This window comes from Bufo gargarizans, chromosome 2 (assembly GCF_014858855.1).
Source record: "Bufo gargarizans isolate SCDJY-AF-19 chromosome 2, ASM1485885v1, whole genome shotgun sequence".
Lineage (NCBI taxonomy): Eukaryota > Metazoa > Chordata > Amphibia > Anura > Bufonidae > Bufo > Bufo gargarizans.
The window spans coordinates 471,742,421-471,769,005 of record NC_058081.1 but is presented as its reverse complement, the minus strand read 5'-3'; the positions used below and the strand labels follow the sequence as shown (position 1 = coordinate 471,769,005).

The 26,585-nt window shown below is 43.6% G+C and overlaps 1 protein-coding gene across 2 annotated transcripts in view; it reads right to left on the bottom strand.

Annotated features, from left to right (window-relative positions):
- The window catches only part of PARVG (parvin gamma), a 116,052-nt gene that overhangs the window by 55,494 nt on the left and 33,973 nt on the right, over positions 1 to 26,585 (bottom strand). For both annotated transcript variants that reach the window (XR_006387875.1, XM_044281087.1), the window contains exon 6: positions 7,216 to 7,331. Coding sequence is in view for 1 of the 2 variants with exons in the window: in XM_044281087.1 (XP_044137022.1) it covers positions 7,216 to 7,331 (116 nt within the window). In the remaining variant the exon portion in view is untranslated. The remainder of the gene's footprint in view (positions 1 to 7,215; positions 7,332 to 26,585) is intronic.

Genomic DNA, 26,585 nt, shown 5'->3' with positions numbered 1-26,585 from the left:
CTCCCATTGCATAATCGTTGGTGTACAGTGGGTATACCAGGGTGCCAGCACATTGCTGGCACCCTGGTATAAACGGCTGACATCGTTGATGCGATGTCAGCCGTTTAACCCTTTCCATACAGCGGTCCGTACGGACCGCTGTATGGAAAAGGTTAACAGTAAGAGGGAGCTCCCTCCCTCTCCGATCGGGGGGCTGCTGTGCCTTTGCAGCCCCCCGATGGGAGAAGGAGAGAGCCCCCAGACAGCCCCCCCAGAACCCCGTCCTTACCCTTCCCCGTCTGCGAAGTTCTGACCATAACTGAGCAGACGGGGAAGGTTCCCATGGCAACAGGACGCCTGATCAGGCGTCCTGCTGTCCATGGTGCTGAACAGATCTGTGCTGAAAGCATAGACCTGTTCAGTGTAAGTAAAATACAGTGCAGAAACCAATATAGGTTCTGTTCTGTATTTTACAGACATCAGACCCACTGGATCTTCAAGAACCAAGTGGGTCTGGGTCAAAAAAATCAAATAAAAAGTGAAAAAAGTTAAGATAAAAAAAAAAAACATTTATCACTGAATAAAAATTAAAAAAATAAAATACACTACACATATTAGGTATCGCCGCGTCCGTAACGACCTGATCTAGAAAATGGTCATGTTACTTTCCCCGCACAGTGAACGCCATAAAAATAAAAAAATAAAAACTATGAGAAAATTGAAATTTTGCCCACCTTACTTCCCAAAAAAGGTAATAAAAGTGATCAAAAAAGTCGCATGTACACCAAAATAGTACCAATCAAACCGTCATCTCATCCCGCAAAAAATGAGACCCTACTCAAGATAATCGCCCAAAAACTGAAAAAACTATGGCTCTTAGACTATGGAAACACTAAAACATGATTTTTTTTGGTTTCAAAAATAAAATCATTGTGTAAAATGTACATAAATAAAAATAAAGTATACATATTAGGTATCGCCGCGTCCGTATCGACCGGCTCTATATAAATATCACTTGACCTAACCCCTCAGGTGACCACCGTAAAAAAAAAAAAAAAAAAAATGTGTAAAAAAAGCAATTTTTTGCCATCTTACGTCACAAAAAGTGTAATAGCAAGCGATCAAAAAGTCATATGCACCCCAAAATAGTGCCAATCAAACTGTCATCTCACCCCGCAAAAAATTAGACCCTACTCAAGATAATCACCCAAAAACTGAAAAAACTATGGCTCTTAGACTATGGAGACACTAAACAATTTTTTGGTTTTCAAAATGAAGTTATTGTATAAAACTTACATAAATAAAAAAAATTGTATACATATTAGGTATCGCCGCGTCCGTGACAACCTGCTCTATAAAATTACCACGTGATCTAACCTGTCAGATGAATGTTGTAAATAACAAAAAAAAAAAACATGCCAAAAAAGCTATTTCTTGTTACCTTGCCGCACAAAAAGTGTAATATAGAGCAACCAAAAATCATATGTACCCTAAACTAGTACCAACAATACTGCCACCCTATTCCGTACTTTCTAAAATGGGGTCACTTTTTTTGGAGTTTCTACTCTAGGGGTGCATCAGGGGGGCTTCAAATGGGACATGGTGTCAAAAAACCAGTCCAGCAAAATCTGCCTTCCAAAAACCGTATGGCATTCCTTTTCTTCTGCACCCTGCCGTGTGCCCGTACAGTAGTTTAGGACCACATATGGGGTGTTTCTGTAAACTACAGAATCAGGGCCATAAATAATGAGTTTTGTTTGGCTGTTAACCCTTGCTTTGTTACAGGAAAAAAAATATTAAAATGGAAAATCTGCCAAAAAAGTGAAATTTTGAAATTGTATCTCTATTTTCCATTGAATCTTGTGCAACACCTAAAGGGTTAACAAAGTTTGTAAAATCAGTTTTGAATACCTTGAGGGGTGTAGTTTCTTAGATGGGGTCACTTTTATGGAGTTTCTACTCTAGGGGGGCATCAGGGGGGCTCCAAATGGGACATGGTGTCAAAAAACCAGTCCAGCAAAATCTGCCTTCCAAAAACCGTATGGCATTCCTTTCCTTCTGCGCCCTGCCGTGTGCCCGTACAGTAGTTTACGACCACATATGGGGTGTTTCTGTAAACTACAGAATCAGGGCCATAAATAATGAGTTTTGTTTGGCTGTTAACCCTTGCTTTGTTACTGGAAAAAAAATATTAAAATGGAAAATCTGCCAAAAAAGTGAAATTTTGAAATTGTATCTCTATTTTCCATTGAATCTTGTGCAACACCTAAAGGGTTAACAAAGTTTGTAAAATCAGTTTTGAATACCTTGAGGGGTGTAGTTTCTTAGATGGGGTCACTTTTATGGAGTTTCTACTCTAGGGGGGCATCAGGGGGGCTCCAAATGGGACATGGTGTCAAAAAACCAGTCCAGCAAAATCTGCCTTCCAAAAACCGTATGGCATTCCTTTCCTTCTGCGCCCTGCCGTGTGCCCGTACAGTAGTTTACGACCACATATGGGGTGTTTCTGTAAACTACAGAATCAGGGCCATAAATAATGAGTTTTGTTTGGCTGTTAACCCTTGCTTTGTTACTGGAAAAAAAATATTAAAATGGAAAATCTGCCAAAAAAGTGAAATTTTGAAATTGTATCTCTATTTTCCATTGAATCTTGTGCAACACCTAAAGGGTTAACAAAGTTTGTAAAATCAGTTTTGAATACCTTGAGGGGTGTAGTTTCTTAGATGGGGTCACTTTTATGGAGTTTCTACTCTAGGGGTGCATCAGGGGGGCTTCAAATGGGACATGGTGTCAAAAAAACTGTCCAGCACAATCTGGCTTCCAAAAACCATACGGCGCACCTTTCACTCTACGCCCCGCTGTGTGGCTGTACAGTAGTTTATGGCCACATATGGGGTGTTTCTGTAAACAGTAGAGTCAGGGCAATAAAGATACAGTCTTGTTTGGCTGTTAACCCTTGCTTTGTTAGTGGAAAAAATGGGTTAAAATGGAAAATTAGGCAAAAAAATGAAATTCTCAAATTTCATCCCCATTTGCCAATAACTCTTGTGCAACACCTAAAGGGTTAACGGAGTTTGTAAAATCAGTTTTGAATACCTTGAGGGGTGTAGTTTCTTAGATGGGGTCACTTTTATGGAGTTTCTACTCTAGGGGTGCATCAGGGGGCTTCAAATGGGACATGGTGTCAAAAAAACTGTCCAGCAAAATCTGGCTTCCAAAAACCATACGGCGCACCTTTCACTCTACGCCCCGCTGTGTGGCCGTACAGTAGTTTATGGCCACATATGGGGTGTTTCTGTAAACAGCAGAGTCAGGGCAATAAAGATACAGTCTTGTTTGGCTGTTAACCCTTGCTTTGTTAGTGGAAAAAATGGGTTAAAATGGAAAATTAGGCAAAAAAATGAAACTCTCAAATTTCATCCCCATTTGCCAATAACTCTTGTGCAACACCTAAAGGGTTAACGGAGTTTGTAAAATCAGTTTTGAATACCTTGAGGGGTGTAGTTTATAGAATGGGGTCATTTTTGGGCGGTTTCTATTATGTAAGCCTCGCAAAGTGACTTCAGAGCTGTAGTGGTCCCTAAAAATTGGGTTTTTGTAAATTTCTGAAAAATTTCAAGATTTGCTTCTAAACTTCTAAGCCTTGTAACATCCCCAAAAAATAAAATATCATTCCCAAAATAATTCAAACATGAAGTAGACATATGGGGAATGTTAAGTCATCACAATTTTTTGGGGTATTACTATGTATTACAGAAGTAGAGAAACTGAAACTTTGAAATTTGCTAATTTTTCCAAATTTTTGGTAAATTAGGTATTTTATTATGCAAAAAAATTAATTTTTTTGACTTTTTTTTACTAGTATCATGAAGTACAATATGTGACGAAAAAACAATCTCAGAATGGCCTGGATAAGTCAAAGCGTTTTAAAGTTATGACCACTTAAAGTGACACTGGTCAGATTTGCAAAAAATGGCCTGGTCCTTAAGGTGAAAATGAGCCCGGTCCTTAAGGGGTTAAGGGACCAAAAGTAATGGGACAGAATAATAATCATAAATCAAACTTTCACTTTTTAATACTTGGTTGCAAATCCTTTGCAGTCAATTACAGCCTGAAGCCTGGAACTCATAGTCATCACCAGACGCTGAGTTTCATCCCTGGTGATGCTCTGCCAGGCCTCTACTGCAACTGTCTTCAGTTCCTGCTCGTTCTTGGGGCATTTTCCCTTCAGTTTTGTTTTCAGCAAGTGAAATGCATGCTCAATCAGATTCAGGTCAGGTGATTGACTTGGCCATTGCATAACATTCCACTTCTTTCCCTTAAAAAACTCTTTGGTTGCTTTTGCAGTATGCTTTGGGTTATTGTCCATCTGCACTGTGAAGCGCCGTCCAATGAGTTCTGAAGCATTTGGCTGAATATGAGCAGATAATATTGCCCGAAACACTTCAGAATTCATCCTGCTGCTTTTGTCACTAGTCACGTCATCAATAAATACAAGAGAACCAGTTCCATTGGCAACCATACATGCTCACTCCATGACCCTACCACCACCATGCTTCACTGATGAGGTGGTATGTTTAGTATCATGAGCAGTTAATTTCCTTCTCCATGCTCTTCTCTTCCCATCACTCTGGTACAAGTTGATCTTGGTCTCATCTGTCCATAGGATGTTGTTCCAGAACTGTGAATGCTTTTTTAGATGTCGTTTGGCAAACTCTAATCTGGCCTTCCTGTTTTTGAGGCTCACCAATGGTTTACATCTTATCTTATGGTGAAACCTCTGTATTCACTCTGGTGAAGTCTTCTCTTGATTGTTGACTTTGACACACATACACCTACATCCTGGACAGTGTTCTTGATCTGGCCAACCGTTGTGAAGGGTGTTTTCTTCACCAGGGAAATAATTCTTCAGTCTTCCACCACAGTTGTTTTCCGTGGTCTTTCGGGTCTTTTGGTGTTGCTGAGCTCACCGCTGCGTTCCTTCTTTTTAAGAATGTTCCAAACAGTTGTTTTGGCCACGCCTAATGTTTTTGCGATCTCTCTGATGGGTTTGTTTTGTTTTTTCAGCCTAATGATGGCTTGCTTCACTGATAGTGACAGCTCTTTGGATCTCATCTTGAGAGTTGACAGCAACAAATTCCAAATGCAAATAGCACATTTGAAATGAACTCTGGATCTTTTATCTGCTCATTGTAATTGGGATAATGAGGGAATAACACACACCTGGCCATGGAACAGCTGAGAAGCCAATTGTCCCATTACTTTTGGTCACTTAACAAGTGGGAGACACATATACAAACTGTTGTAATTCCTACACCGTTCACCTGACTTGGATGTAAATACCCTCAAATTAAAGCTGTCAGTCTGCAGTTAAAGCACATCTAGTTAGTTTAATTTCAAATCCATTGTGGTGGTGTATAGAGCCAAAAATTATAGAATTGTGTCGGTGTCCCAATTATTATGGACCGGACTGTATGTACGTCATGGGTCCTTAAGACGTTAAGGGAACTGGATGGGACTGGGTGTGTATAGTTATGTTTTTGGTGGCGTTAAAGGCATAGCCTAGTGTGAAAAAAATGTCCCCGTTTGTGTTTTTCAAAAGTTGGGAGGTATGCATCATACAGCGGTGTGGGGAATCAAACAGGGATGAGATAGAAAACTTGCTAAAGCAAGCAGCAGCGTGTCTGTAAGCCTGTGCTTTTATCTACATCCGGAAGCTTCCTCCTCTCTTTGGACTTGTATGGGCAGCAGCTATAACCTGATCCCTCAGTGAACTGCTAAACCATCTTCACTTTAGACAGATTTTAACAGGGAATTAAGAGTTGATCATCAGCACAAGAGGGAAAAAGGAGGAAAGGAGCCTTATAAGTGGCATTTGTAATCTATCTATTTTAAGCTATTACAAACTTTCTTTTGTTCAATTGTACTATTATTTTTTTATGTAACAACAGTTTTTGAACAATTGTACAGGACTTGAAAAACGTGGCTGCTTTCTTTTAAAAAGACACAAGTCCAAGGGCTGTGTTTGGTATTGCAGCTTAGCCCAATTCACTTCAATGGAACTGAGCTGTAATAGCAGGTACTAACCATGGACAAGCGTGGCACTGTTTGTGGAAGAAAGCAACCATGTTTTTTCTAATCTTGGTGAACTTATTTAAAGGGTCTTTCCAAGTGTTAAATACTGATCACCTATCCTCAGGATAGGTCCATTCACACGTCCGTTTTTTCTTTCCTGATCTGTTCCGTTTTTTCAGGAACAGATCAGGACCAGATCTGGACCCATTCATTTTCAATGGGTCCTGGAAAAAATCGGACAGCACAATGTGTGCTGTCCGTTTCCGTTGTTCCGTTCCGCATGTCCGTTTAAATATAAAACATGTCCTATTCTTGTCCTGAAAAATCGGATCCTGGTACAATACAAAGTCAATGGATCCGCAAAAAACGGATGACATTCAGATGTCATTCCGTATGTCATCCGTTTTTTGCGGATTCCGTTCCTGGAAACACATAACAAATTTTTTTATTTTTTTTTCAATTTTTTTTCAAAGAAATCCAAACAACTTTATTTGATTATTGAAATGTATACATGTTCCCGTTTTTTGCGGATCCGCAAAAAACGGATGACATACGGATGACATACGGAAACATTTTCAGGAACAACGGATCCGCAAAAAACGGACCGTTTTTCAGGATGAAAAAAAACAGGACGTGTGAATGGACCCTAAGTCATCAGTATCAGATCTGTGGGGGTCCGACATTCGGCACCCCTGCCGACCAGCTGTTTTAACACTTAGATAACCTTCACCAATTGGGAATGGTGGATTCTGTGTTACATAGGTGTTATCTTTCCTTTTAATGCTGCCTTTGATGATAATAAGATGACTACTGATAAGTGATCTCTACATAACAAGGAATTGTAAGCCTATTATGGGGTTTAGTGGGCAGAATGAAAACTACAGGATTTCAGGATTTATTTATAGAGACTGAGATGGAAAGTAAAAAAAAATACAAAAAAGACAATATGTTTAATCTGATTTAAACAGGTCATATTCTGCTGACATGGTCTCTTTAATGACAAGGGGCAGGTAAGCAGTCGTAGCAATTCAATGCTGGATACTCTCCTCCTTCACCCCCTCTCATCCCAGGCTCCACAGCAGTGGTGCAGTTGCCTCCATGATAGATACTAGGTGAAAGTTATCCAGTATGTTAGAAAAAGAGTAACGTAATTTGGCTTACCTCTACAACAATGACTTCTACAGACACATTGGAAGGAAGAGGTAGATCAGGCTGAAAATGACAGGCTAGGGCAACAAGCAGATGTAGGGTGGCAAGAAGGTCCTTACTGTGGATCACTGGAAGAAGAAAGTCAAATAGATAGATTATATGGTTTGTAATGTCTCATTGCAATAAGGTTTTGGGGTTAAAATTCCTGTGTGGAGGCCACAGCTATAGGAAAAATGTATATAGGATTGTAGGATGGTGTTATAAGTGCTATAGATTCTGTAAGTGGCATTGTCTGCCTTGTCTTTACTGGAGGTTTCTTATTTACTTGCCAGGGACTGATGATCATCTCATGGTACACTAGCATTATCTAGTTGTAACATATATTGTATATGTTTCTATTCCTCTGAGGTACTGGGCAATCTGAGCTATACTGGGTACTAGGGACATGCCACCTGGCATTATCCAATCTATTGTTAAGGGATTGTTCCACAAAATATATTCTACAATTTTCACACCAGTAGCTAAAACTAAATGCATGCAATTAAAAATGTTTGTACTGCCACTAAGTTATTCAATAAACTTTATCTGTATAGTGCCATCTGCTGTTCATTCTTTTTCTCATTTCTCTGTCCACCACTCTGAGGTGGATGCACATGCTCAGTTTCATCCTTCAACTCCAACCATAGGACACGCCCCCTGTGCTGCCAGCTTACAATAAATCTAGCAGAGCAATGGATGGGGGGATCTCTGGATCCATGTGAGGTACAGGGCTGGTTCTAGCTTTGTCATGTCCTATATGATGTCTGATTTTCATTTTCTCATTAATCGTGAGATAATCCCTTCAAGCTCTATATCCCTCACAACTAATCCATCTCATAGAAATCACCTTTTATCATCACAAAGTTTTCACATCCACAATTTTGTGCTACTTAAAGGGGCCTGCTGTCATCTGCTTTTTGGGGAGCCATCTGACTTGACATTGCAACCATGCCCCTATTACTTTTTGTAGATTTCCCTTTGATCGGAAAAATAAGTTTAATACCAGCACACACAGAGCAGCTTTCACATATTAACTCTCAGGGACCAAATTTTAAAGAAGTTTTCCCCTTCACAAACATTTCTGGCATAGGACTACTGCATCATAATTGAAAGCAGGTATGATGCATAGCAGTATTCAAATCTGAGCCTTCTGCTTCATGAACAGAATACCAGATCTTCAGTTCAAACTGCCACACAGACCAGTAGGAGATGGAGGTGAATCTGCATAGTAATTGAGGATCTGTAACAACTCCTATGTTGTAGCAGACCAAGATGTATTAGAAACCAATGAATAACAGTTCATTTAAATTTTATTTTATTTTTTTATTTATTTTTATTTGGGGGGGGGGGGATATTTGTGACCACTATTAAAAATAGCATGTGATAGTTGGGAGCCCTGTTACAGATTTTACATTGGGACCCAGCAGCTTCATGTCATTGCCCTGAGCGAGTAAGGCTACTTTCACACTGGTGTTTTGGCTTTCCGTTTGTGAGGTCCGTTCAGGGCTCTCACAAGCGGTCCAAAGCGGATCAGTTTTGCCCCAATGCATTCTGAATTGATAATGATCCGCTCAGAATACATCAGTTTGCTTCCGTTCCGTCTCCATTCCGCTCTGGAGGCGGACACCAAAACACTGCCTGCAGCGTTTTGGTGTCCGCCTGACGATGCAGAGGCAAACCGTTATGTCCTGACACACAATGTAAGTCAATGGGGACGGATCCGTTTTCACTGACACAATATGGCACAACAGAAAACGGATCCGTCCCCCATTGACTTTGAATGATGTTCAAAACGGATCCGTTTTGGCAATGTTAAAGACAATACAAACGGATCCGCTCTGAACGGATGCATGCGGTTGTATTATCGGTGCGGATCCGTATGTGCAGATTCATGGCGGATCCACACCAAACGTGAGTATTTGTTTAGCTAGAAGGATGATATTTTTTCCTTTCTTTCACAATATTTTTGAGTTTAAATTTGATGTAGGATAACAGAGAGACAGCACGGTTGTCAGGGAAACTATAATTATCCGCCGTCCTATTGTACAATATCCCAAGCTCTTTTTTCTGCTGAGCGTTCACATTACTGGATGAAGTGAGCCATCTGTTGATCTGGATTTTGATTCATCTTTCACAGTTACATGTTCATTTCTGCTCATCTGGGTTTGGCAGACGACATTTCACAAGATGTTTGCCGCTCAACCGGTCTCACTACAGCTCCTGATACAAGAAACTTTTACAGAAGAGTCCTGCACCTTTATTGCTGTACACGGATGAGGGATATCATCATGATTCCATGGCAGTGTTCCCAGAATCCCTGGGGTTCCTAGGACCCTGATAAGGGGCTCCCCAGAACACAGCAACAAGACCTGTCTCTTTTACAATAGGGAAGGCAAAATAATTCCAGCCTGCTGAAAGATGCATTACAAAACCGTAACATATATACAGTGCCTTTGGAAAAGTATTCATGCCCCTTTAACTTTTCCCAATTTTTTCACGTTACACCCACAAACTTAAATGTATTTTATTGGTATTAAATGTTATAGACCAACACAAAGTAGCACATATGTGTGAAGTGGGGAAAAAAATTATACATGGTTTTCAACATTTTTAATAAATAAAAAGAGTAGCGTGCATTTGTATTCAGCCCCCTATACTCTTATACCCCTAAATACAATCCAGTGTGACAAATTGCATCCAGAAGCCACCAAATTAGTAATAGAGTCCACCTGTGTGTAATTTATTCTCAGTATAACTACAGCTATTCTGTGAAGGCTGTTACATAGTTATATAGTTAATACGGTTGAAAAAAGACATACCGTAAGTCCATCAAGTTCAACCATTCTTATTCTGTGAAAAGGATTGTTAGAGAACATTAGTTATCAAACAGCATCATGAAAACCATGGGACACACCAGACAGGTCAGGGATAAAGTTGTGGAGAAATGTATGACAGGGTTAGGTTATAAAAAATATCCCAAGCTCTGAACATCTCACAGAGCCGTGTTCAATCCATCAGTATGGCACAACTGCAAACCTACCAAGACATGAGTCCATCTAAACTGACTGCCCAGACAAGGAGAGCACTAATTAGAAAAGCAGTCTAGAGGCCATGGTCACTCTGTAGGAGCTGCCGAGATCCACAGCTCAGGTAGAAGAATCTGTCCACAGGATGACTATTAGGCGTGTACTCCACAAATCTGGCTTATTTTTTAAAGCAAGCCATAAGAAGTCCTGTTTGCCACAAGCCATGTAGGGGACACAGCAAACATATGGAAGAAGGTGTTCTGGTCAGATGAAATCAAAGTTGAACTTTTTGGCCTAAATGCAAAACACTATGGGGGTAACTTACTAACCATAAATATGTGTATATTAGGCGTCTTTCTGGCACAGATTGTGGCGCAAAGTTTATTTGTGCCACAATCTGCAACTTTCGCGCCAGGTCTAAAAAAAAGGGTGCGTGGTGTGGGCGGGCAAAGGGGACGGGCGGGTAGGCCCATCTTATTTACTATTTTCTATGCCTGCTTCAACCCGTATGACCTGCATCCAGTAGGGTATTATCGCATGACCAGAAAATATGGTATAAGGAAGCCCCTGGTCGGGAGCATCTCCAGCAGACATCTGGCAATACAGGGTTTAGGGTATATAGTAGTCCTGGTGTATGATACCAGTGTGTAAGAATCTTTAACTGGTTTTCCCTGTAAGTTAGGCAAGAGGAGCTAGAATGTGTCCTCTTCCAGATAGAACGCCAGGTCTCCGCTGGGAGCTCCTTTTGGAACCAGTCCTCCCAGTTCTGCATGTTTCTGCAGGAAATTCAAAGGAATTCAAAATATTATATATATCAGAGATAAGACCCCTAGATGAATGAACACGGGTACACAATCGTTCAAAAGGGTGGAGGGTCGGGCCGTCTAGTGACCCTAGCACACTTCTGCAATAATTCAGGATTCTGCTGTATTGAAATTACATTTTATTAGGCAGGGAGAATTTGGCCTGGAGGTCTTCAAAAGATATAATCTTGGCTGAGAAGGTGTCCTTCAGGTCGGTAAGGCAATATAATCCTGCATCTGTCCACGGTCTAACCATCCCCGCCCCTGAGCTATCCGGTAGGAGAGGAGTAAAGAGAAATAGAGTAAGGGGTGGCGGAGGCAATATCTAATAGAGTAACGGAGCGTGGCGAGGCCATATCTAATTCTGCTTCTACACCAAATCTTCCTAGTGAATGCCATTGGGCTGAGCAATTCAGAATTTGGGATAGGCGGAGGGAGTGTAGTGTAGCACAAGTTGCCTCAGTAGCAATATGCCTCAGGTGAGTCGCTAAGTAGCATATTTGTATGTTGGGAAGTGCAGCAGAGTCTGTTTTGCGAATCGGTGGAGCCTATAGTTCCAAACAAAGTTGACCAATGTGGACTGGATCAAGCGAAGAATCGCGGCCGGCCCCCTCACCGGGAGTGTTTCAAATAAATACAGAAATTTAGGGAGGATGGACATTTCGATTGCCGCTATGTGGCCCATGAAGGAAATTGGTAGGCCTTTGCATTTAGCCAATAATGTTGACATTTTCGATAGCATAAGGGGTAGGTTAGCCTTATATAGGGAGGAATAGGTAGCAGTAAGGTGTATACCGAGGTATCTAATGGAGTGGGCGCGCCAAGAATAATTAAATGTAGATTGGAGGAGTTGGAGCCTATCAGGGGGGATGTTGATCGGTAGTGCCTCCGTTTTAGAAGTGTTTAGTTTATAACCGGACAACTTAGAGAGACGGAGAGAAACGGGTTTATCAAAGTAAGTAGGACATCGTCTGCAAAAGGGAGATAGAGAATGATTTATCTCTTATTGGGATTCCGTGGATGTCTGGGCTATTCCATAGGAAGGCGGCCAGGGGTTCAATACTAAGCACGTAGAGGAGGGGGGAAGGAGGCCACCCCTGACGGGTTCCATTATAGATTGGTAGGCAAGAGGAGTTGGAGTGCGCTAGACGAACCGTCGCGCCTGGGGAGTCCCCTCAAAGAGGTCACAAAGGGACCCCTGAAGCCATAATGGGGCAGGGTTCGGAACATTAAGTCCCAGTTTAGGCGATCAAAGGCTTTTTCTGCGTCAAGGCTCTGTAATAGGGCCTCGACACCTCCCCTGCCCGCCGCGTCAATGAGGTGGATGGCCTTTCTGGTATTGTCCCCTGCCTGGCGGAATCGGACGAACTCAACTTGGTCTTTGTGGATTAAGTGATGTAGCCATGAGCTCAGGCGATTTGTTAAGGCCTCGTTCACACTTCAGTGTTTGGTCAGTGATTTCCATCAGTGATTTGTGAGCCAAAACCAGAAGTGGAGCCTCCACAGACATGAGGTAAAAGGGAAAGATCTGCTCCTGTTCTGTGTTTAGAGCCGCATCTGGTTTTGGCTCACAAATCACTGATGGAAATCACTGACTAAACACTGAAGTGTGAACGAGGCCTAATAGTTTTGTAAATATCTTAAAGTCCAAGTTTAACAGGCTAATAGAGCGGTAACTAGAGTACTCAGCTGGGCCCTTGCCTGGTTTGGGAAAAACGGTTATGTGTAAATTTAACATGGTGTCTGGGATCTTTTAACCCGCTAAAAATCCATTAAACAGATCAACCATGTGTGGGGTCAGTAAGTCCTCAAAGGTTTTGAAATATGTGTTAGTCAGACCGTCTGTAATGTTCTGGTTCAGATGAGCTAAGGCTTCTGAAGACAGAGAGGGTAAGCGACACTCCGTTAAAAACTTGTCCAGTAACTAGTTCCTCTTTGTCTCATTTCTAGGGATGGAAGAGGGGAGAGAGAATAGAGCCGAGTAATGTGGAACAAATCGGCAATCATCTTAGGGTGGTATTGAAGGATACCGTGCAGATTCCTGATTACATAGGGGGTGGACTCGGCTGTGCGATCCTTCAGTTGTCGAGCTAAGGGGGTTTGAGGTTTGTTACCATATGTGAAATAGCGCTGTCTAGTGTAGCAAATCTGTTTTTTGGAAAGGGTCAGCTTTTTATGCTTGGATCGCAACACTTTAAATCATCGCAGTAATCGTTTAGACGGTCTAGAGTCCAATTCCCTCTCTGCCGCTTGCAAGGAGGGTAGGCATTCCCTATATTGGGCTTCTCTATCTTTCTGTAGGAGTGAGGAGAGAGAGAGGTCCAAGAACCACGAAGCACTGCCTTATGGGCTTCCCACAGGATGGACCGAGAGGGCGGCTTATTTTCAGCAAAGTAATGGGCGAGGGACTCACGTAATTCGGTGCAGGGCGTCGGGTTAGTTAGTAGGGTAGCATTAAACCGCCAATGGGTATGTCTCAGTGGGGTAGAGGAGAGGATCAGTTCAAGGAATATGGGTGCGTGATCTGACCAAGTGATCGGACCTATGGAGGCTGATCCCAAGGACCTGAGAGACAGTACGGTTCCCAGGAAATAATCTATCCTGGTATGAGTGGAATGCGGAGGGGAGTAGAAAGTGTATTGACGTGAGGAAGGGTTCTCCACCATCCAGAGGTCAAAGAGGGAGTGCGTGGGAATGAGTTTACGGAAACCCCTGGACAGGCATTTCACCTGACTAGACGCTGTATGCCTGCAAGATTTTCCGAAAATGGGACATTGTAATCCCCCCTATTAGCTGTATACTCCCTCTAGTAGAGGAAAGGGTAGTGAACAAAGACGAGAGGAAGGTGAGCTAACCAGAGTTAGGGGCATCGACCATGCAGAGCTGCATATGGACACTGTACAGGGTACCTTGCACAATGAGGTAATGACCCATGGGATCCGCGTCTACCTTGTCCACCTGAAATGGTCAGGATCAGGATATCAAAATCTCTACTACTGCTGATTTTGAGCTGGCCAGAGCTGCATAGGCTCTTCTGAACCAGTGCTTTGCGAAAGTGAAGGACTTTGCGAGGAGGTCAGATGAGTCTCCTGTAGAAAAACAATATCAGCATTAGCTCTGTGAAGTTCCAGTAGAGTAGTGCGCTTTTTGATATTGGAGTTGAGGCACTTAACATTTAAAGGTTCCCCCCCCAGAGAGCGCCAAGCTGCCCCTCCCAGCAGGTGGAAATAGTATGTGAAACTCTAGACTAATGACATCTCCAAGAGCTAATTGGAGTGAGGTGTCAGCCAATCAATGGAGTCCAATCAATGAGATAAGATTGGAGGTGTTGGTTACAGCTGCCCTGCCCTAAAAAAAACACACACCAGTTCTGGGTTTGCTTTTCAAAAGAAGCATTGCCTGATGTGAATGATTACGATTAAGAATTGTTGCTACTGCTGCTACTCTCCCTAGGAGTGGCCACCCTGTAAAGATGACTGCAAGAGCACAGCGCAGACTGCTCAATGAGGTGAAGAAGAATCCTAGAGTGTCAGCTAAAGACTTACAAAAGTCTCTGGCATATTCTAACATCCCTGTTAGCGAATCTACGATACGTAAAACACTAAACAAGAATGGATTTGGGAGGATACCACAGAGAAAGCCACGGCTGTCCAAAAAAAACATTGCTGCACATTTACAGTTTGCACAAGAGCACCTGGATGTTCCACAGCAGTACTGGCAAAATATTCTGTGGACAAATGAAACCAAAGTTGAGTTGTTTGGAAGTAACACACAACACTATGTGTGGAGAAAAAGAGGTACAGCACACCTACACCAAAACCTCATCCCAACTGTGAAGTATGGTGGTGGGGGCATCATGGTTTGGGGCTGCTTTGCTGCGTCAGGGCCTGGACAGATTGCTATTATCGAAGGAAAAATAAATTCCCAAGTTTATCAAGACATTTTGCAGGAGAACTTAAGGCCATCTGTCCACCAGCTGAAGCTCAACAGAAGATGGGTGTTGCAACAGGACAACGACCCAAAGCATAGAAGTAAATCAACAACAGAATGGCTTAAACAGAAGAAAATACGCCTTCTGGAGTGGCCCAGTCAGAGTCCTGACCTCAACCCAATTGAGATGCTGTGGCATGACCTCAAGAAAGCGATTCACACCAGACATCCCAAGAATATTGCCGAACTGAAACAGTTCTGTAAAGAGGAATGGTCGAGAATTACTCCTGACCATTGTGCACGTCTGATCTGCAACTACAGGAAACGTTTGGTTGAAGTTATTGCTGCCAAAGGAGGTTCAACCAGTTATTAAATCCAAGGGTTCACATACTTTTTCCACCTGCACTGTGAATGTTTACATGGTGTGTTCAATAAAAAGATGGCAACATTTTATTCTTTGTGTGTTATTAGTTTAAGCAGACTGTGATTGTCTATTGTTGTGACTTAGATGAAGATCAGATCACAATTTTTGACCAATTTGTGTAGAAATCCATATCATTCCAAAGGGTTCACATACTTTTTCTTGCAACTGTATATGACAGCTATATGTTTCTGAGCTATATGACAGCTATATGTATCTAATCTATATGGCAGCTATATCTATATAAGCTATATGACAGCTATATGTATCTAAGCTATATGACAGCTATATGTATCTAAGCTATATGACAGCTATATGTATCTAAGCTATATGGCAGCTATATGTATCTAAGCTATATGACGGCTATAGCTAAGCTATATGGCAGCTATATGTATCTAAACTACAGTACAGACCAAAAGTTTGGACACACCTTATCATTCAAAGAGTTTTCTTTATTTTCATGACTATGAAAATTGTAGATTCACACTGAAGGCATCAAAACTATGAATTAACACATGTGGAATTATATACATAACAAAAAAGTGTGAAACAACTGAAAATATGTCATATTCTAGGTTCTTCAAAGTAGCCACCTTTTGCTTTGATTACTGCTTTGCACACTCTTGGCATTCTCTTGATGAGCTTCAAGAGGTAGTCCCCTGAAATGGTCTTCCAACAGTCTTGAAGGAGTTCCCAGAGATGCTTAGCACTTGTTGGCCCTTTTGCCTTCACTCTGCGGTCCAGCTCACCCAAACCATCTCTATTGGGCTCAGGTCCGGTGACTGTGGAGGCCAGGTCATCTGGCGCAGCACCCCATCATTCTCCTTCATGGTCAAATAGCCCTTACACAGCCTGGAGGTGTGTTTGGGGTCATTGTCCTGTTAAAATAAAAATAAATGATGGTCCAACTAAACGCAAAGCGGATGGAATAGCATGCCGCTGTAAGATGCTGTGGTAGCCATGCTGGTTCAGTATGCCTTCAATTTTGAATAAATCCCCAACAGTGTCACCAGCAAAGCACCCCCACACCATCACACCTCCTCCTCCATGCTTCACGGTGGGAACCAGGCATGTAGAGTCCATCCGTTCACCTTTTCTGCATTGCACAAAGACACGGTGGTTGGAACCAAAGATCTCAAATTTGGACTCATCAGACCAAAGCACAGATTTCCACTGGTCTAATGTCCATTCCTTGTGTTCTTTAGCCCAAACAAGTCTCTTCTGCTTGTTGCCTATCCTTGGCAGTGGTTTACTAGCAGATATTCTACAATGAAGGCCTGATTCACACAGTCTCCTCTTAACAGTTGTTCTAGAGATGTGTCTGCTGCTAGAACACTGTGTGGCATTGACCTGGTCTCTAATCTGAGCTGCTGTTAACCTGCGATTTCTGAGGCTGGTGACTCGGATGAACTTATCCTCCGCAGCAGAGTTGACTCTTGGTCTTCATTTCCTGGGGCGGTCCGCATGTGAGCCAGTTTCTTTGTAGCGCTTGATGGTTTTTGTGACTGCACTTGGCGACACTTTCAAAGTTTTCCCAATTTTTTGGACTGACTGACCTTAATTTCTTAAAGTAATGATGGCCACTCGTTTTTCTTTACTTAGAATTTGTATTATGGCAAGAAAAGAGCAGCTAACAGTCTATTCAGTAGGACTATCAGCTGTGTATCCACCTGACTTCTCCACAACGCAACTGATGGTCCCAACCCCATTTATAAGGCAAGAAATCCCACTTATTAAACCTGACAGGGCACACCTGTGAAGTGAAAACCATTTCAGGTGACTAGCTCTTGAAGCTCATCAAGAGAATGCCAAGAGTGTGCAAAGCAGTAATCAAAGCAAAAGGTGCCTACTTTGAAGAACCTAGAATATGACATATTTTCAGTTGTTTTACACTTTTTTGTTATGCATATAATTCCACATGTGTTAATTCATAGTTTTGATGCCTTCAGTGTGAATCTACATTTTTCATAGTCATGAAAATAAAGAAAACTCTTTGAATGAGAAGGCGTGTCCAAACTTTTGGTCTGTACTGTATTTGACAGCTATATGTATCTAAGCTATAAGACAACTATATCTATCTAAGCTATATGGCAGCTATATGTATCTAAGCTATATGACGGCTAGATCTATCTAAGCTATATGACTGCTAGATCTATCTAAGCTATATGATGGCTATATATAAGGTATATGGCAGCTATATGTATCTAAGCTATATGACAGCTACTGTATATGTATCTGAGCTATATGACAGCTATATGTATCTAAGCTATATGACAGCTATATGTATCTAAGCTATATGACAGCTATATGTATCTAAGCTATATGACCAGGGGCGTAACTACCATAGTGGCAGACCATGCGACTGCTATGGGGCCCAGGGCAAGATGGGGCCCAGTTGGGATCAACTGGGGGGGGGGAAACTTGGTCAGGACTCTACCCTCTAGACCAAGAACTTTTAGCAAATGAGACAGTGGAAAAATGGCCCACGGGTCATTGAAAAGCGTTTAGGCAGAAACCCTTCTGTCCTGTGTGAGGGGCCTGGTTTGATCCTTGCTATGGGGCCCTTACTTTTCTATGTACGCCACTGTATATGACAGCTATATGTATCTAAGCTATATGACGGCTATATCTATCTAAGCTATATGGCAGCTATATGTATCTAAGCTATATCCACTGAGCACAATTTTTTATATATTTATTGATAATCATGTATATGTATTAACACTACCATAAGTTTTTACACTATATGCACTGTATATGTACTATCAGGTATTTTATGATTGAATAATCATGATATCATATCACTATGTTTTGACAGATGAATTACGTTTTTAAAGTCACTTTGATATTTTTATAGCACTTTATTAATTCATTATGGATGTTCATTATGTAAATTGATTGCACTATTTATGCATGACACTGTGAACATGTTATTCAGCTGGACAAAGGCTCCATTGAGAAAGCTGAAACAGTGCTGTCAGATGGGTTAATAAACCATCCACTTTTTTTTTTCATCACAATTTGGAGTGCTGCCATCTTTTTTTAACATAAGCTATATGACAGCTATATATATCTAAGCTTTATGACAGCTATATGTATCTAAACTATATGACAGCTATATGTATCTAAGCTATATGACAGATACATATATCTGTCATATAGCTTAGATACATATATCTGTCATATAGCTTAGATACATATAGCTGTCATATAACTTAGATACATATAGTTGTCATATAGCTTAGATGGATATAGCCATCATATAGCTTAGATACATATAGCGGTCATATAGCTTAGATATATATAGCTGTCATATAGCTCAGATACATATAGCTGTCATATAGCTTTGTTACATATCAGTCATAAAGCTTAGATACGAATAGCTGTCATATGGATTAGATACATATAGCTGCCATATGGCTTAGATACATATAGCTGTCATATAACAATGCGACAGGAAGATCTTCTGCCTTTATGAACTAGGAGATGATCATGTGACAGTGTTTGTATGCTAGGTTAGGTTGTGCAGTGCAGGGGGCGGGGAAGGTCAGATTATTCACGCCCACAAATATTTATGAGGGAGAGCTCAGGCATTGTTGTTACACGCCCCCACAGCTTTGCTGCAGCATGTAAACAAAGCAATAATAACAGAACCATGCAAAGGTATAAGTATGGGTTTTCTATTAAGAAATCAAGCTTAACTAATGTATATGCATGTCCTGATGAGTTTTATAATTTTTATTTTTTTTCCATAACTGGTATAACCCCTTTAAATCTGTGGATTCCACCAGCACAAATCAGATAAGAGGAGTAGAGGAGAGAGTACTCCTGTGAGGAAGAGTAGAGGAAGTCATATGAGCAGGTCAACAAGTCCAAGTCATTCCTCCCAGGACTTCACAGAGCAAAGGGAAAATAACCTGACTAGCCCTCATTAATTAACATGGCCTCTCAGGGAGGGAAGAGTTAGAGAAGGAGTAAAGGGAAGTGGGTAAAACTGCCTTAAACTTGGACAATTCAAAGTCCGACTGCTTACAAAGAGTCAGGTCTCATCAGCGTTCCACCATAGGTGGTCGCAGGCGTCTCTTACTGTGACCCACGTTGTGCCAGGTCAGCGGAATTGGAGGTAGTTGGATGGGCAGCTCTCAATCAGGCAGAGATGGAGAAGTTATAGCCAGGCGGGAGCAAAAGTCCAAAAGATCCTCTGGGTTCTTGCGGACCGACAGACTAAAGGGGAAGCCCCATCTGTAAAGTATTTCTTTTTTACGGAGGAGATCCAGCAGGGGTTTCAGCACTCTCCTCTTTTGAAGTGATCCAAGATAAGTCCTAATATAGGAATATCTGGGGCCCCTGGTAGTCCATACATGGAGCTGAGAGTGCTTTAGCCATAATCTCCTCTTTCAAACGGAAGTCATTCATGTAGCACATGATGTCTTCTGGGGCTCCTTCCAGGGACTTCTGTTGAAGGGCTCTGTGAGCACGATCCATCAAGATAGGTTGAGCTAAGGGATGGTTCAAGATAGTGCTGAAAATTGAGGTAAGAGTGGCAAGGACATCTTCTTCCCTTTGTGTTTCTGGTACTCCTCGGACCCGTATGTTATGGTGACGGCCTCTGTTATCTAAATCTTCTACGTGGTTTTGTAGATTGCGAAGTTGAAAGATATGGGTGGATGTTTGAGCTTGAAGGGAATGAATCACCGTTCTAGAGGCAATGTGGTCTTCCTCCATTTGGTGAAGGCGATGGCCCACATTTTGTACATCTTGTCTGACCGCAGCAATTTTCTCCTTAAAGGTGTCTTTTACTTCTGAGATGAGAGCTCTAAAGTCTTGCATCGTGGGCAATTGTTGGATTTGAGACCACCAATTATGAGGAGGTGCATTATGAGAGCTGGGACCATTAGAGTCCGAGGAGGAAGATTACCAGTGGTCTGAAGGGGAGCAAGAGCACAGGGCTCGAGGGACACCCAGGCCCTGTATAATAGGAGTCCAGTAGCAGGGTGGAGGAGCCAGACTGGGGATGTGGTGGGCTTCCCAGACCTCTGTGGCAAAGGAGGCAATTTCCTGGTCGATATAGTGATGGGGGGAGCTGTCCTGGGATAGGAGTGTGGCCAGGGGTGGCTGGATATGGGCAGCCCCCTCATATGGCAGATAGGCCTTTACTGAGATGGCAGTAAGTCCCTCAGCAGCAAGGTGAGAGTAGTGGGGTGATGGCTGCATAAGCTCCCCAGAGAGAGTGTCCTCCAGTAGCCAGCTGGTGCGTGCTCTGACAGGCCTCAGGGCGGGCGGCTGTTCTGCACCGCCATCTATTTCCTCTGCCTCCAAGTGACGGCGCGCCTCCGCAGCTTCATGTGGTAAGGCGGTAGGTGGGTCAGCTAGCAAGGAGCTGAGAGGAGAGCACATGGACCCTGATGGAGAGGGCTGGTGGCACGGCCTTGTATTCTGGGCCAGCAGGCTGTTAGCCAATATGCAAGAGGGAGAGGGAGTAGGTACCTCTTCGTCTTCTTCCCTGAGCTGTCGCAGCGGTGCAATCTTGGATCCCTCATGGTCAGCGCCCCGTTGCAAGAAGGCGCCCAATGTGTGGGAGTATGGGGTCCCCGGAGTCTCAGACCCAGGTTTAGAGGCTTTCCTCACTCTCTTCTTCCCCATAATGTGGAGGGCTAAGTGCTGATTTAGCATAATGGAGTCAGGGAGGCACGGAGCGCAGAGCCTACATGACCTTCCTCATCGGCGTCCAGCCACGCCTCCCCGTTTACTTATTTTTAATATGGGAAAACAGGAGTGATTTTAATTTTTTTATATTTTTGAGAACCTTAAGAGAATTGAACATGGATAATCTAATCACTTCTGCAGTCTATGGGAGATTTGCTATGTTCAGAAGAGCATAACTGTGGCAGGCTTCAATCCTTTAAAAGGCCCAAGGCTGGCAGAGCAACTGAACAGCTTCCTTGATCATGGCTCGAGGGAGCCGTTCGGGTTTCTGGAGCGCAATGCTCTAGGGGGTTCACTCCTCAGATGAAAGTCCAGTACCACCAATCATGGACATTGCATCTGGGTATCTGCTGTTTATAACGGCAGAAACCCGGTGGCTATGGTGCCCACTCAGCTTCTGAGCAGGTACCATGTTTAAACCCCAGAATTCTGCCATATATGCACAGCTGTCGTATTTAACAGCTTAATGTCCACCATTTTATTTTAGGGTCCAAAATCTGGCCCTCATTAACCTCATAATATGCAATATATTTTCAGAGGAGCTTTATAAATATGTCTGTGGTGAGCTCCCCTAGTAGTGGTGGCAAATGGTAGTTTCTTGATACACAGAGGAAGTGGTCATTGTTGTGTCACGTCCTGTGCCTTGCACCAAATTCCCTGTGGTTGTAGTCTATAGTGATGCGGCAAGTTGCATGATGTTATAATTGACCGTTTATGTGCCTATATTGTATATGTTTATATTAATAATATTTTATAAATATTTCACTGTGTGTGTTGAAGCGATTCCCTCCCAGGGCTGCCAGTACTCTCTTCCCTAGGATTTATGTCCAGTGTACAAACTGAAATTACAACACCAAGAAGGAAAAGTCATGGAATTAGGAATATCACAAGATGGATAGGCAAGATAATGATATGCAAATGCTAAAAAAAAAAGGAAACTAAATATTCAAAACATCTTGTTTTATTCAGTATCAAGTATTAAAAGAAATGCATGCACTTACAGACTTTGGCATGTAATTAAGTTATTAATGGCTGTCTGAGGAATGTTCTGTCTGAATGCATTTAGGCACACAAATCCAACAAGGTCAGCTGCTGGTAGCTCCCTTTGCATTTGCTGACCAATCATGTCCTACATGTGCTCGATGGGAGACAAGCCCAGAGATGCTGCAGTATATATTGTAGTACATTTAGGCCACACAAGCTGTTCACAGTAGCACAAGCAACATGTAGCCCAGAGTTGTAATATTGGAAAACAGGTTCTTGTACAAACTTTGGAGAAATGGCCATACCACTGGTTCCACAGCCAAACCAAGGTGGTGCAGACCGTCACTTATAGGAAAGAGGTGTCAGGAAATTCCATACTGAACGCCAAGAGTCATCATCTCATACATACTGTCAGAGCAATCCCCGTAGGCGAATTTACTCGTGCTGTTAGAAATTGCAGTGGAATGGACGGATTAGAGGAGGAACTGGATAGGGTGGAGAAAAGATTGAGGGACAGAAATTATCCAGGTTGGATGATCAATAGAGGAAAAGAGATAGCATTACAAAAGGAGAGAAAAGATATGTTGTTTGGGAAACCAAAACAAAGGTCAGCAAAAACTCCTGTTGGCAGTGTGGAGACACGGGTAGACGGTTGTCAAGACAGTATTCCCACCCTTTCCCTGACATATAGTACTGAATTTAATACAATCAGTTCTGCAATAAAAAAATGCTTACCTATTTTGTTTGATGACGAAATTTTATATCAAGCACTTAAATCAGGTTGCAGAATTGTTTCCAGAAGGGCCCCTACCCTGTCCTGTTCACTGTCCCCGTCTCTCTACACTGCCAGCAGCAGTGGGACCAATTTAAAGCCAAGCTGGCTTATCTATAAGGGATTCACGAGATGTGGCAATAATCGCTGCAAGACTTGCGACTATGTGCTCCCTACGAGATCATTTGATAATGCAGATCATTCATGTAGCTATCCAATACGTACGTACATCAATTGTAACACGGAGGGTGTCATTTATGTCATTCGATGCACCCATTGTGACTTGATGTATGTGGGAAGCACAGCTCGCAAGTTTAAAAGTCGAGTATTAGAACATCTCAATTATATCAGTAACCCTAATATCTTAAACATTTCAAATATAGCAAGGCACTTTATCCAGGTACATTCTCGCCAGGTGTCATTCTTCCAGGCTTATGCCATGGAGCGAGTATTGGCTCCGAAAAGGGGCGGTGACCATCGGAAGAAAATTCTTCTCTGTGAGGCCTACTGGATCTTTAGACTGGGTACTAGGGTCCCAGTGGGTCTCAATATTAACCTCTTAAGGACACATGACGTACCGGTACGTCATGATGTCCTGGTACTTAAGGACACATGACGTACCGGTACGTCATGAATGGTTCCGATCACCGCCGCTCGGCGGGCGGTGATCGGAACCCGGTGCCTGCTCAAATCATTGAGCAGGCACCTGGGGCAAATGCGCCGGGGGGGTCCTGTGACCCCCCCATGTCGGCGATCGCAGAAAACCGCAGGTCAATTCAGACCTGCGGTTTTCTGCGTTTCCGGGTTATTCGGGTCTCTGAAGACCCGATAACCCGGAACAGGATGGTGATGGTGGTGTGATTTCACTCCACCAATCACCATCGAGCGATCCTGAGTGGTGATGGTGACATCACCACTCAGGATCGCTTTCTGATTGGTCAGTGGGCGGTCCGGCGGCAGATTCAAAAGAGGCAGGCGCTCCTCTCCTCCTCCTTTTGTGTTCCGGAGCCGGAGGAGAGAGGAGCTGCCTGCACGTGTCTGCTGCCGCTGCCTGCACCCGATCTGTGCCCCCAGGACCCGATCTCTGCCACCAGCACCCCCCATCAGGTACATAGGGACAGCTAGGGAAAGTTTGGGTTAGGCAGGGAAAAAAAGGGAAAGTTAGTTTTTTTCACTTTTCATTGCATCACCCTAGTTAGGGTGTCTGGGGTCCACAGCACAGCTGTGTGACCCTAGACCCCCCAGGGGTGCTGCCACTTGCCCCCCCCCTGCCCCCCCTCCCCCCCCCCTTTGGGGTGCAGGATTTTTTTATTTTTTTTTGTGTACGCTGACTGTGGCCGGCACTCTTAGTGTCCGGCCACTGTTAGCGCATCGCACACCCCACCGCTTATCAACTTCGGACGGTTGATCAGCGGTTTTAGAATTTTTTTTTTCCACATTTTTTGGCCTTTTTTTTAGTCAGTTTATTTTTTTATTTTTTTAGTTTTAGGGTGAGTTCGTGAACACCCGTGCCCCCACACACACGCACACAAAATAAAGAGTTACACACACGCACATATACACGCAGACACACACTCCCCTATGGCCCGCCGGACGTTCTCGGCCGAGGAGGCATACGCCCAGCTTGCCTCCGAATCCGAGAGTCCCAGTGAGGATGAGGATGACCCCACATTCCTGTTGTCATCCGCATCCTCCTCATCATCTAGCGATGATGATGAGCCCCCAAGGCGGCGGAGACGCCGCCAGGCGGAGCAAGGGGACCGCCATGTTAGGGACCCTGTGGCCCAGCCTAGTACGAGCAGCTCTGGGGCTCGTACTGGTTTCCCGGCCCACCAGTTAAATCCACCGGAGCACCCTGCCGGTGAATTTGTCTGGTGTAGCCCAGAGCGATACGAGCCCGTGATTCCTGATTTTGTAGGCCAATCAGGAATCCAGATTTCCACAGTGGGCTACACTGAATATGACTTTTTTCGTCATTTTTTCAGTGACCCACTGGTAAATCTGATGGTGGAGCAGACGAATCTGTACGCCCAACAGTTCGTCGCTCAACACCCGGGCTCCTTTTTGGCCAGGCCCGGTGGCTGGACGCCGGTCAGTGCAGCCGAAATGAGGACATTTTGGGGCCTCGTGCTGCATATGGGCCTGGTCAAGAAACCCAGTGTCAGGCTGTACTGGAGTGGGGACGTCCTATACCAGACCCCACTTTACAGTACAGCCATGACACGCTCCCGGTTTGAGGCCATTCGGAAATGTCTGCATTATTCCGATAATGCAGCATGTCCCCCCCGAGGTGATCCTGCCCATGACCGTCTGTACAAGATACGGCCGGTCATCGATCACTTTGGGGCCAAATTCATGGAGGCCTATGTACCTGGAAGAGAGGTCGCGGTTGATGAGTCTCTCATTGCGTTCAAGGGGAGACTCATTTTCCGCCAGTATGTGCCCACCAAGCGAGCGAGGTATGGCGTGAAGCTATACAAAATTTGTGAGAGTACCTCAGGGTACACTTACAAATTTCGTATATACGAGGGGCGAGATTCCCGGATTCAACCCCCAGAATGTCCCCCCACTCTGGGTGTTACCGGGAAACTTGTGTGGGACCTTATGTTCCCACTGCTGGATAAGGGTTACCACCTTTACGTGGATAACTTTTATACCAGTATCCCCTTGTTCCAGTCCCTTGCCGCCAGATCCACGTTCGCTTGTGGGACCGTGCGGAAAAATCAACGCGGCCTCCCTGCCCTCCCCCTCCAGGTACCTATCCCCAGGGGTGAGACCCGTGCCCTTACCACTGGAAACCTGTTGCTGGTCAGGTATAAGGACAAGAGGGATGTCCTTATGCTGTCCACAATTCATGGTAACGGCATCACCCCTGTCCCTGTGCGAGGTACCGCGGCAACGGTCCTCAAGCCCGATTGTATCGTCGCCTACAATCGGTATATGGGAGGAGTTGATCTCTCTGATCAAGTCCTCAAGCCATATAACGCCATGTGCAAAACCCGGGCATGGTACAAAAAAGTTGCGGTCTACTTGGTGCAGGTTGCCATGTACAACTCTTTTGTACTATCCCGAAGCGCTGGCAGCACAGGGACATTCCTCCAATTCTATGAGGCAGTCCTCAAAGACCTGATCTTTTCGGACCGGGAAAGAGCAGGCCGGAGTACCTCGGGAACTGGAGGCGCCCGGATCGTCCCTGGCCAACACTTTCCAGGTGTGGTCCCCCATACTGGAAAGAAGGGACGAACCCAAAAAAGGTGCAGAGTGTGTCACAGGAGGGGGATACGGAAGGACACCACAACTCAATGTGACACGTGCCCCGATCATCCGGGCCTCTGCATTATTGGTTGCTTCAGGGAGTATCACACTTCCATGGAGTACTAAATTTATATCCCAATTTAGGACTGACATGGGATAAAAAAAAAAAGGGTTCTGAGACTTGAGACACCCAAAAAAACTATAATTTATTAAAAGTAGACATATTAGGTATCGCCGCGTCGGTAATAATCTCCTCTATAAAAATACCCCATGATCCAACCCCCCCAGATTAACACGGTCCAAAAAAAAAAAAAAAAGTGCAAAAAAAGATTTTTTTTTGTCACCAAACATAACAAAAAATTTAATAGCAAGCGATCAAAAAGTCATATAGCCCCCAAAATAGTGCCAGAAAAACCGTCCGCTCGTCCCGCAAAAAATGAGCCCCC